The sequence below is a fragment of the Pseudomyrmex gracilis genome, unplaced genomic scaffold (assembly GCF_002006095.1).
Source record: "Pseudomyrmex gracilis isolate BER0280 unplaced genomic scaffold, ASM200609v1 scaffold_73, whole genome shotgun sequence".
NCBI classification, from domain to species: domain Eukaryota; kingdom Metazoa; phylum Arthropoda; class Insecta; order Hymenoptera; family Formicidae; genus Pseudomyrmex; species Pseudomyrmex gracilis.
The window spans coordinates 220,060-232,885 of NW_018020657.1; the positions used below are offsets into that span (position 1 = coordinate 220,060).

Genomic DNA, 12,826 nt, shown 5'->3' on the forward strand with positions numbered 1-12,826 from the left:
TATATATTTTTAACAATATTTTGGAAGAAATATATAGTGAAAAGAAGTTTCGAAAACTAATTTACATAAACGAAGATATATATATATATTAAACACATAATTTAGACCAGCATTTTCCTAAGCCGCTAGTCGTAAAAGGCCGGAGGAGGTGCGAGATGTGTGCCTGTGACAGCGAAATAGTTAAAGCGGCGCGAGTACTCCAGACGACGATAATCGGCTGAGACAACGCAGGCGAGGCTCAACGCTCGCGCCGTCAACTAGCGCTTCCAGTGATGCATTTAATTAACGCTGTGCACACGCTGTGTGCACGCCGCGAATGACGGAATCGAATATTTGTGCATAGCAAAACCGCGATCTCGGCGCCAGTCTTCAGGGCCGTGCCTGCACCCCGTCGCTCTCTCCGAGAACGCGCGTGCTGATCTTTTTTATTTATTTATTCTTAAACGTTCCCTCCCGTCGCCATCAATTTCGTTTATCCACATTCGCGCGCACATGGTGTCGTTGATGATTTGGAAAATCATAGTCCCATTGATAAGACGATACTCTCGCTACGGTAAATTCGCGGCCGATGGTAATTGACGATAATTAGACACAGTTGGATTAAATCCTATTAACGAAATGAAATAATATTTCGCGAACACAGCGTGATTATAAAAAAGAGAAAATTAATAAGGAACGGTGCAACGAGCTTGGAAGATTTTTCGTAGAAGTTGTTACTTACGCTTTTGATATCGTCCTACGGTTAATCCGGAAATCCACCGAGGGATGTCGGATTTAATGAACTTGCCGCTTTAATGAACTCGAAGGAAAGCAGCACTAGCGCGCGCGCGCGCGAGGGATGATCTGATTTCGCGTTTTACGAGAGGGAAACGGCTTTTAAACGCGCGTGTTGTGTATCGCACGCGCGACCAACGATCGCGTCGGCGCGGTTTTTCCGCCCGTGTGCGCGATTATTGGCATCAGTGCCGCTTAATTTATAGTAATTGGTAGCGTTTAATCGCTTACACGCGAGTCATCAACGTTCTGAGCTTTATACACACGTGGAGGTGTAACGACGTACAATTACACTTATACTTTTTCGCCAAGCAAAAATTCGCGTCACGTGCGGCCAACGCGTCTTCGAGGTTGCGACTTCGATATATATATATATGTATATATATATATATTGACAGTACCGCAAATTGCATCTGTCTACGCCTGGAAAGGCTTGATTGAGAATGACGACGTAATCAATTCGATCCTCTATATAAATTTTATTTTCTTAAAGTTCATCATCTTCTGTCATATATATTTCCATTTAACTATTTAATACGGTATATACAGTGTTACATATATTAGGTCTACCGGAAAGTTCTGTCCGTTTTTGGAATAAAACAAAATACAAATTTTTCTTAATTTTTTCAAAAATGCACCGAAAAAATTGTATTCTTGTTTTGAGGATATCCCACTTACTTTAAGTATATTTTATACTGAAATAGGCGCCAAGAAGAGTTTCTTATTTTAAGAGAAAAATCCTCTAAATAGTAATATTGATAAGAATATATACTGATTAGAATATAAAAAGCCTCTATAGAAAAACATATATATCTCACTATCGAAAAAGAATATATTCTTAATTTCAGAAGACTTATCATCTAAAATCTTTAAGAAGATTTTTTAAGTATAAAATCTTCTACTTACGAGAATATAATTTTTTTGGTGTACTAAAACAGAGAATCAAATTTATTTTAAGAAATACACTTATATGTAACAAATATCGATTGTTACTTTCTCTTGCTGTAAACACATATTAACAATATAATAAAAGAAGTCGCGCAATGTCAGCTGTTACACCGAAAAAATTGTATTCTTGTTTTGAGGATATATATATCCCACTTACTTTAAGTATATTTTATACTAAAATAGGCGCCAAGAAGAGTTTCTTATTTTAAGAGGAAAATCCTCTAAATAGTAATATTGATAAAAATATATACGGATTAGAATATAAAAAGCCTCTATAGAAAAACATATATATCTCACTATCGAAAAAGNAGAAAAACATATATATCTCACTATCGAAAAAGACTATATTCTTAAATAAAGAATATATTCTTAATTTCAGAAGAATATCATCTAAAATCTTGAAGAAGATTTTTTAAGTATAAAATCTTCTACTTACAAGAATATAATTTTTTCGGTGTTGGATATACAAATTGCCCTCACGCTGGCAAGAAATCATTTAATATAACAATGGCAATTATATTATTTAATAAATATTTATTGACGGTTGAGAAAAATTTTTATTTTGTTTTATTCCAAAAACGGACAGAACTTTCCGTTAGACCTAATATTTTATACGTGTAAATTAATCAAAGAACTTTATATATATACGTACTTTATAGATATTATATATTACGTATTCCGAGGCGTGGATAAAAAAAATATGACGACTTATTGTCATTTGCGAGCTGTGTGTCGTTCTTGGAATCTTTTGATTGACAGTTGTGACGAAGCATTAAAAATGTGTTTAATTATTCAAATCTCGTGGGATTTAAAAAATTATAGACGTCTTGCGACGAGGAATACGAGATCGCGCGAGAGGTGCGCGTATTAATCGCAGAGCAAAAAAAAAAAAAAAAAAAAAAAACTGTCGAGCTTCGCGCGTTGATTTATTCGAGAGGTTTTTCAAACCTCAAGATTTCTCTTTGCGCGCATCGAACTCGTTCGACGAATATATCGAATAGTCGTCCGGCGGCTGGTCTCTGTCCGTATGCGTTCACGTATATAAAATTCACATGCCTACATTCCCCCGTCTGTAGATCGTTTTAATTCCGACTTTTTCGTTCTTCTCTCTCTCTCTCTCTCTCTTTCTTTCTTTCTCGGTCGCTCGTCCTTCTGGACAAGAACGAGAAGATACGGTCATGAAGAAACAAGACGTCGCCGTCGCGGCCGTAAAAATAAATTTCACTCCTCTTCCTCCTCCTCCTCCTCCTCCTCCTATTCCTCTTTTTTCCCCTTCTCTCTCCGGCTCGCTCTCGGCGCCCTCTCGTCGTAACTCTCGTTCTCTCTCTTATCATAATGCACGCGTACATGCGTCTTTGATTGTACAAGTGGCGCGTGTGCGGCGGCGTTCACGAGACACAGAGCGCGAGAAGGAAAAAGAAATCATGCTCGAAGAATGATTGCGCGTGTATCCTTGTGCAAAAATAAAGTCAAAGGTTCGTTAGTTGTATAAAAATACAAAAAAAAAATAGAGGAAACGAGAGTGAGGATTGTGAAGAGAAAGAGAGAGAGAGAGAGAGAGAGAAAAAAAAAGATAAAGAGAAAGGGACAAACGAACGGCGGCGAAGCAGAGAGCAGGAAGCGTCGCGAAAATCTACCGGAGAGAGACCGCGCGCGAGGAAATTCCTCCTCTTCTCGAGCATTCCTCGAGCGACTGCGGCGTTACGCAATTGCCACTCGTTGCTTTGTCCTCCGCCGAATTTCGCGGCCGAGCGCGCGACGCCTCGGCGATCAAGTGAAGTAGAGAGAAGTCTCTCCCAGTGTGCTGCTTGCTCGCTTGTGTGTTGCGAATTGGTACCCATCCTTGTGTGCGATCGATCGCCGCAGCTCTCTCTCTCTCTCTCGTTGAGCTTTGCTTCGCGACCTCAACGCTTCAAAATCTGGATGAAGTAAACTAAGGCAAGGATTAAAGGATGACTTAAGATATTTAATTAAATAGACAGGAAATAACTCGTTATACGTATATATCACTCACGCAGAGATAAAAGTACACCGAGATAAGTCGTTTTTTTTTTCTCTGAGATCATTTGATCCAATTCTTTTATTTGAAAAAGAAATAATTTACGAGGGAAATTAAATAATTGCGGTATATTCGTTTTGTTTTATCGATAACATTTTTAAATTGTTAATAATATTCAACGGAAGAGAGAGATGATCTATGTTTGTTGAAGTTATGTACTGGCAATTATACGACGCAATTATTTTAACTACATATCGTGTACACAATAAAATTGTATTTTTTTTTTAATGATAAAAAATCACGATATCAAAGGTCAAAGAGAAAGAGAGAGAGAGAGAGAAGAAATCAGAGATCAGATAAAATCGAGACTAAATCTTTCCAGATGAGATCCTTGATCTCAATTTTTATCGTATCTATTCAACACGCTTCTCATCTTTTCTTGAGACTTATGTAAAAACGCGTTCTCGACGAAGGATTATTACAAATAAAAAAAAGCGCGATTATATGAATATTCATTTTTTAATTAACATATATGTTCGAACTCACCTCTAAACTCGTAGTTTTAATCGTCTTTTAATTAAGTCGCGCTTGGAGAAGTGATTGATGCGTGTGTGCTTGCGCCTACATCGCGCGATTCAAAATTGTTGTTATATATATATAGTTACGTGGAGTTCTGAACAAAAAGGAAGAAAAACTATCCGATGTGTTGTTCGTCACAATGTAAGTCTGTTTTTGTTGCATTTTCGCAGTGTTCGGTCTCGCTCTGTGCTCGCAGTTCGACATCTCCGCTCACGAGGCGCCGATTCTGGTTGAGCGATGCGCTCGCATGCTCGAGAGCTTGGCGTTCGCCGACACGACGTTGGACCTGTATAAAGTTTACCACAGCAGCCCGACTAATGAGCAGACCCTCGAGTTGCGACAAAAGCTGAACGAAGGTAAGACGAAACGTGCCGCAAACGGCGAAACCGCGCGCGCGGGCCGGCTCGGCTCGGTTCGCTCGCTCGCTCGCTCGCTCGCTCGCCGGCCGGCCACATCGCACGATCGCGCGCGCTATAAATAGCCGGCAGTCATTCCACAATGTTCGGCTCCGCGCGTTGCAAAAATGTCGAGGCGTGCCACCAGATGCACTCGCGCGTATATGCTACATTGTGGATACGAAACAACACAGGAAACAAAAAGAGGCGGACGCTTATTTTGCACGACGGCGATCCCGAGGACGATCAGGGACAACGAACGAGCGAACTCGCGAGTTTGGTCGGAATCTTTATGGGATTTAAGAGACAAAGACTGGCGCGCGCGCGCGCACACACACACACATACACACACACATTCTCTATTTGGCGTTTACCGCTAAATGATCAAATAATAAAATTGACAAAAAGGTGGGTCTTCGTGTCGCCAAACAAAAAACTACACCGAAAAAATTGTATTCTTGTTTTGAGGAGATATCCCACTTACTTTAAGTATATTTTATGCTAAAGTAGGCGCCAAGAAGAGTTTCTTATTTTAAGAGGAAAATCCTCTAAATAGTAATATTGATAAGAATATATACCGATTAGAATATAAAAAGCCTCTATGGAAAAACATATATATATCTCACTATCGAAAAAGACTATATTCTTAAATAAAGAATATATTCTTAATTTCAGAGAAGAATATCATCTAAAATCTTTAAGAAGATTTTTTAAGTATAAAATCTTCTACTTACGAGAATAGAATTTTTTCGGTGTACTAAAACAAAGAATCAAATCAAATTTATTTTAAGAAATACACTTATATGTAACAAATATCGATTGTTAATTTCTCTTGCTGTAAACACATATTAACAATATAATAAAAAAAGTCGCGCAATGTCAGCTGTTACACCGAAAAAATTGTATTCTTGTTTTGAGGAGATATATCCCACTTACTTTAAGTATGTTTTATACTAAAATAGGCGCCAAGAAGAGTTTCTTATTTTAAGAGGAAAATCCTCTAAATAGTAATATTGATAAGAATATATACCGATTAGAATATAAAAAAAGCCTCTATGGAAAAACATATATCTCACTATCAAAAAAGTCTATATTCTTAACTTAAGAATATATTCTTAAATAAAGAATATATTCTTAATTTCAGAAGAATATAATCTAAAATCTTGAAGAAGATTTTTTAAGTATAAAATCTTCTACTTACAAAAATATAATTTTTTCGGTGTATATATATATATATGTACACCGAAAAAATTGTATTCTTGTTTTGAGGAGATATATCCCACTTACTTTAAGTATGTTTTATACTAAAATAGGCGCCAAGAAGAGTTTCTTATTTTAAGAGGAAAATCCTCTAAATAGTAATATTGATAAGAATATATACCGATTAGAATATAAAAAAAGCCTCTATAGAAAAACATATATATATCTCACTATCGAAAAGAAGATGAAAAGACTATATTCTTAAATAAAGAATATATTCTTAATTTCAGAGAGAAGAATATCATCTAAAATCTTTAAGAAGATTTTTTAAGTATAAAATCTACTTACGAGAGAATATAATTTTTTCGGTGTGGATAATATCTATTTCTATAACCGGAAATAGTTCAATATAAAACTAAATCGTGTTGCAAAATTATATATCACAATATCTCGATAATCACTTTAATACGTAATATTGTGATATAATCAAAAAGTGTCAATAAAATTCGAGGATATAATTATAGTACCGGTCTCATCGCATGTGTGTGAAATAATATTTTCAGACGTCTGCAATGCGGATTTAACTTCATACAGTCCACAATGCATCGCGAGCGTTCTAAAGAAGTTCCTACGAGAATTGCCGGACCCAGTGATCCCGGTGCAGATGTACGATAGGTTTTTGGAAGCGTCAAGTGAGTATTGTGTAATGTAAGGTGGTACGTGCGCAAATAATCTCTAATGTAATATTATAAGCAGATTTTAACACGCAAAGCATTATTTATAATTTTAACGCATATGCATTGTTGAAGAATTGAAGCTTCTTTCTGTGGAAAAGAAAAAAGTAATAGATATAAAATCTTTTTCTCGAAATAGCCAGATCTGAGATAATTTTATAATTTAAAAAAAAAAAAAAAAAAAAAACGTTTGAAAATTTGTTTCTCTCAAGCAGGTATGAAAAATAATGAACAGTGCGCGACGTGCCTCAATCAATTGGTGTCAGAGCTGCCGGAGCATCATCGTAGCACATTGCGCTATTTGATGGCGCATTTTTGTCGTATCTGCCAGATGCAGCACGGAAGGGGTTACTCGGAACCACCAACTATCCTTGTGCAAGCGCTCTGCCACGTAATTCTCAGGCCACCTTGGGAGCGAATCATGTGAGTGCCATATGAATTCATTTGTAAGGGAAGGGTTGACAAGTTGAGTGTGTTTCACACGGATGCTTTTTTGCCGGCACAACTGACACACCACTACTGCGCTAGTGGTATGATAAAAAAGCATTACGTATTCAAGGATGCTATTTAGCGGTTTGCTCTCTTTCCACTTCACTGATTATCAGGCCTAATTAAATTAAAAGAGTTTTTAACTTTCTAAAGCTCTTATACGTTGTGTCATTTAGTTTTCTCGTAAAAAAAAAAAGCAGCATATAGATTTATTAGTAACTAGTTATTTTCACAGGATGTGATGCTATATACAATATTACTTAAATATCGAGAAAAACCGACTGATTTTGCAAGTAAATTGCTCTTGATTATAAGTTATTTTATAATTGCTCGTTAAACTTTTTTAGCGTTGTGTATGTTTAATTACCGTAAAATACAGCACGTTGGATTGCTGATTTTCTAGCCAAGTTTTCCACAACACGGAGGCGCACATACGCATAATGGAACTGCTGTTGCTACACGGGGATTGGAGTGTAAAACTGCCAGAATTTGCCAGCCCGCCTCAATTGCCCCCGCGCAAAGTTTCGAGACCGCAGTTTCCGATTTTGGACCCGTTCCCGGGTCTTGAGGATGAAACTGTAGACAGAACGGCACCTGGCGCAGATGCTGGCAAGGAACAACAACCACACAGGTGATTCTAAATTCTGATTTCAGTCCAAATTTTAACACAAGTTGCAAATTTGCTTTTAGTTCCAACCCCAGATTTGATTCCCTCTTTAATTCTAATCTCTCTCTCTCTCTATCTATCTCTTTTACTAAGTTTAATTCTTACGCTATGTTTAATTTTAGTCTTGCTTTTCTATTTTCATCAACACATTTATTTGAATAATTTGCAATTACCTAACGCGGGGTGATAATAATTTGTAATTTCGGTGAAAAAAAAAAAATCAGGCCGCGCACACTTCAAGATGCGGAGTGGTATTGGGGCGATATTACGAGAGACGAGGTAAACGAGATGATGATTGATTCCCGGGACGGCACTTTCTTAGTACGCAACGCGTCTTCCAAGGGTGGCGAGTACACCTTAACGTTGCGCAAAGGCGGGACCAACAAATTAATCAAGATCAGCCATCGTAATGGGAAATACGGATTTTCGGATCCTTACAGCTTCCATTCGGTCGTCGAGCTGGTCGACTATTACAGAAACTGCTCACTTGCTCAGTACAACTCCGTATTAGACATCAAACTACTTTATCCGGTATCACGATTTCAGCAGGTAAGTGTGTAAATTTCTATTTTCTGATTAAAAATTTTGAAACAAAAAGTTGTAACATTTTTACCTATATGTTTTTTGCTCTTTTACATTCATTTTGCTCTTTTCTATTGAAAAAATAGGATGACGAGATCGGGAATACAAATGATACGACAAAGATTCTGCAGAGGTTCACCGAGCTCGAGAAAGAAATAAGCGATAATATTCGGCACTATCAAGAATATTCAGATATGTACAGTCAAACGGCCTTCGAAGTTCAGAAAAAACGTCAATCTATAGAAGCATACTCGGAGGTCATCAAGATGATCGATGAACAGATGAAATTGCGAGAGAAGTTTCAGAAGGAAGCTCAGCCCCATGAAATTTCCACGTGAGTATCTTATTTTTCTTCTGGTTCTTCAAGAAGTGAGATTGAGAGAGTGTGTGTGTGTGTGTGTGTGTGTATTAATCGATATTTCACTTCATGTACACAGTTTGATGGAGAACGCAGAGATGTTAAAGAGAATACAAAAAAACGTAGAAGATTACAAAGAGACATTGGGCGAGGAACTGAAACAACAGATCGCCTATTATAGGACTCTCGAGAGGGAAATGTACAGACTGAAGTCGGATATTGGGCAACAAGTACGGCAAAAGGACCGTCATTCTCTGTATGTGTTTTTTTTTTTTTCAACATTCATGTTAGAATCTTATTATTTTATTCAGGAATTCGTTTCTTAATTCGCGTTTCGACTGTTTTACAGATGGTTAAAAAAGAATGGTATGAAACAGAACAAAGAAGAGCTGGACTTCGCGGTCCATTGCGACGAGAGTACGTGGCTCAACCTACAAGGTTCTCGTAATGATGCCGATAACTATCTGAATGGCCGGCCGGATGGTACTTTCCTCGTCCGTCGGTCAAGGACGGGCCAGTACGCGCTCTCTATAGTGTAAGCATCTTTCTCTAACGTGCCATACTTTCAAAGTGATAAGAATAAAATTCGAAATAAACGATCACGGATAATTTTATAAGCTGTATGACAATGTTTGTATATGACAGTTTGTGTTATTCACATATATATATATACAGGTGCAATGGCACGGTGCAGCACTGCATAATATACGCGACTGAGCGCGGCTACGGGTTTGCGGAACCGTACAACATCCACGAGAGCTTGAAGCATCTGGTATTGCATTACGCTCAAAATTCCTTAGAAGAACACAACGAGTGCCTGACCACCACCTTGGCCTATCCCGCGTTCGCGTCGTCCGCGGCGCTCGCGCAACTGCAGCAGAGGCAGAAGCAGCTCCTCGCTCAAAATCAAACGCCATGCATACGATCAACCCAGGATAATCAGCTCGATATGCCGCACACGTAATATTGGTATAACGAGCGTCGCGATCCGACCGAGTGCGAGTATGTTCACGCACGTATCTGAATCCTGCTGCAAATACGCCATTTGTGTTGACGTGATCGACCGATCGATCATGTTACGTGAGCCTTTCTTAACGCGTTCAAAACACTGTTTTGCTTCACGAGAGATAGAGAATGCTTCGTCATTTATTCGGGAACGTTTCTCGAAATCGGGTACCGTTAATTATAAGCATTATGTCGCGCGAATAGACATTGTGAAACAATGTAATTTACCGTTGGTTACTTGAGGTTACTTACTTGAGGATCGAACAATAAAGTAAGTCGCGAGGTTTTCCAAAAAAGCACTCCGACAAAACTTGTAATAGCAGTATATAACAATGTATAAATGACGCTGAGTAATAATACTAATAGTAACGATAAGAGTTGCAAGAGGTTTTAGCGATAGAATTTAGGCATGTAGATATATATATATATATTATATACAGGGTGTCTCATGAAGATCGTAGGCAGGTAGAGGGGATCATTCTGAGTCGAAAAGTCCTGAACCATTTTTTTCTATTACATATAATAAAGGAGTAATAATAATTATTGAACAAATCAAGCCAATTAGCGCTGACCTTTAGTCAGGCTCACGTCAATGAGCCGCGCGGAGCGCTCACGCACACCAGGCCTGGTTCACTGACGTGCGTTCGGCTAAAGATCGGCGCTGATTGGCTTGATTTATTCAATAAATTACTCCTTTATTATATGTAATAGAAAAAAATGGTTCAGGACTTTTCGACTCCTTCTACAAGCCTGCCTACAAGCGGTGATACGGTCTTCATGAGACACTCTGTATATATATATATATATATATATATATATCTACATATATATATATATATATATGTGCGTGTGTGTATGTGTACATATATATATAAGCGCTACCGTGGTAGTACGGTAACGATCGCTTTGAACTCAGAGGTTCTCAAGTATCGTGACCTTTGGAAAGGGCTCGCGACGAATACAACGAATTACAAAAAACTCTATAGTAATTTTTTGAAAAAAAACCTTTGCGTGTGTGTTTATTTTTCTCGCATGTTAAAAACGTGATAAAAACATTTCTAAAATTAGTAGTATTTATACACCAGTAGTATTTATAATATATATTTATATTGTTTAAAAATGTAGTCTTCTTTGTTGTGTTTTTTTTTTTATTTATTTTGTTTTTTTTATTTGGTCCATTTCCAACACGCGCGACGAGTAATAATTTAAGAGGAAATTTCACACTCGCGTTGTTGTTCTTGTCTTTTTATTGTTATTTCGGTAGAGAAAACACATCACAAATCTTGAGAACAAAAAAAAAAAATAATAATAATAATAATAAAAAAACTGTTATAGACCACGATTTGGGAACCTCTGAACTAAACAGGACCAACAATACCAAGGGACAGAGATGTCACTGATATTTCCCTCAGGGTTCACACCGAAAATCCTGTCAAAATAGTCTGCGTCGAGACTACGGCGGGATTGGTGGTGCAACTATGAGGAACGCCACCGATTTCCTCGATCGCGTTCTGCAGCGAATCGTAATGCAGTTTCGACAGTGAGAGCTTTTTTTATACATTTAAGATTTCGAACACTGCGCAAAGCAGATTTGTGAAAAAAAAAAAAAGAAAAAACAAAAAGAAAACCTATACATTACTGTGTCTGTGATTTCGGATTATCTGTGAGCGGGGGAGGAGAGTTTATATCTCGCGTTTGTCGTTTCCGATTAATTGCCCTTAAGTTTCTCGTCTTTGTTTCTTTTCTTTTTTTTTTTTCTTTTTTTTTTTCACATTCGTTCCTTCCTTTTCCTGTCGAACTTACGTGAGCTTTTTTTTTTTTATCGCCGAAAATTCAAAACGCATTCTCACGCATTAAGTCGGTCTTTCTCGCCTCGGTCGGGAATTTAAGTCTTGGTCTGGACGATCTCAAAGGTAGCGATAATAACGAGAGCACAGCAGGTGTAATAAAAAATTTTAAAAAAAGCAAAAGAATATATTATAAGATTTTCCGCGCGCAAAGGAAAACGAACGAAAGAAAAGCAAATTTATTTACGTGAAACGCAATTGAACGATGATGAGTCTTTATGGATTTTTTTATCTTGAATAATGGAAAAAAAAGAAAAGTTTCTGCCCTCCGCGCAGAACGAAACGAAACTGTCGCATCTCAATGACAAAAATGATAACGTACAAGAAAGTAGTTTGCTTCTCTCTCTGCGCCGTGTTCTTTGTCGTTCTCTTGTGCGTCACCAGAGTATTGCAATTAATCGCAATATACGAATGAAATTATATTTCTTTTTTTTTATTTCTTTGTTCTTATTTTTTTTTTTTTTATTTCTTTGTTACATTTTTAATCTGAACTCACACAAACGGTACAAAGTAATAAGATAAGAGAAGAACCGTGCGACTGCGTTTCCTGAGAAATCTCGCGTTTACAGAGCGGTCGGTAAACGACGAGAGTGTATCTGGAAAACGCGTTTTTCGCGTTTTTTTTAACGAGATCGGTAGTTCTCTTTCAGAGATTTCTCTCACGCTGCCGAATTAAAGGAAATACTACTGGACACAAACGTGTTTGATATTTACAAGAATGGCAGACAAATCGATGATTGCGGAGTATCAAAATTTTAATCACACAGAGCGAGTGAACTTAATCGCATTGATCTTTCTCTTTCGAACGTTTTGATTCTTCTCAATCCCAATTTAATCTACCATTCGCGTATTTAAACGTGAGTTTGCGTTAGATTGACGATGAAGGGTGGTAAAAATCGAGTTCAACTTTCTTCTATCGAAGTCAATCGCATCTCATCAGGCTTAGGTATTTTTATCACGTTTTTTCTATGACAACTAGTTTTTCGGACTCGTTGCGTGATGGATGCGAGAAAGATCGACGACTCCCGTTTTTTTTTCATTCTAATGGAAAAACGCGCGGAATGGCCGCGCTCGAAGGTCGCGTGAGAGACAAATCTAAGAAAGGACGAGAGATCCGCAACCGAAAGTGTTACGAGTAGAGAAAACGTTGTCTGCGAACAAAAGACCTCGTTGCTCATGTCGAATGCTTCGAATTACGTAGGCTTAAGTAGTTTAAGACTTTTTACTTAATAAGAAAAAAAAAAAAAAA

General features: G+C 37.6%; 1 protein-coding gene across 5 annotated transcripts in view; it reads left to right on the forward strand.

Annotated features, from left to right (window-relative positions):
- Window positions 1-10,213, forward strand: part of LOC109854747 (phosphatidylinositol 3-kinase regulatory subunit alpha) — a 51,737-nt gene extending 41,524 nt beyond the window's left edge. For 3 of the 5 annotated variants that reach the window (XM_020428168.1, XM_020428166.1, XM_020428164.1), the window contains 9 exons: window positions 4,471-4,656; window positions 6,459-6,587; window positions 6,842-7,052; window positions 7,522-7,749; window positions 8,010-8,334; window positions 8,454-8,701; window positions 8,805-8,981; window positions 9,075-9,260; window positions 9,401-10,213. In XM_020428168.1, the coding sequence (XP_020283757.1) occupies window positions 4,471-4,656; window positions 6,459-6,587; window positions 6,842-7,052; window positions 7,522-7,749; window positions 8,010-8,334; window positions 8,454-8,701; window positions 8,805-8,981; window positions 9,075-9,260; window positions 9,401-9,689 (1,979 nt within the window). In that variant the 3' untranslated portion in view covers window positions 9,690-10,213. The remainder of the gene's footprint in view (window positions 1-4,470; window positions 4,657-6,458; window positions 6,588-6,841; window positions 7,053-7,521; window positions 7,750-8,009; window positions 8,335-8,453; window positions 8,702-8,804; window positions 8,982-9,074; window positions 9,261-9,400) is intronic. The other 2 variants (XM_020428169.1, XM_020428165.1) reach the window with 1 other exon arrangement.
- The last annotated feature ends 2,613 nt before the right edge of the window (window positions 10,214-12,826 follow it).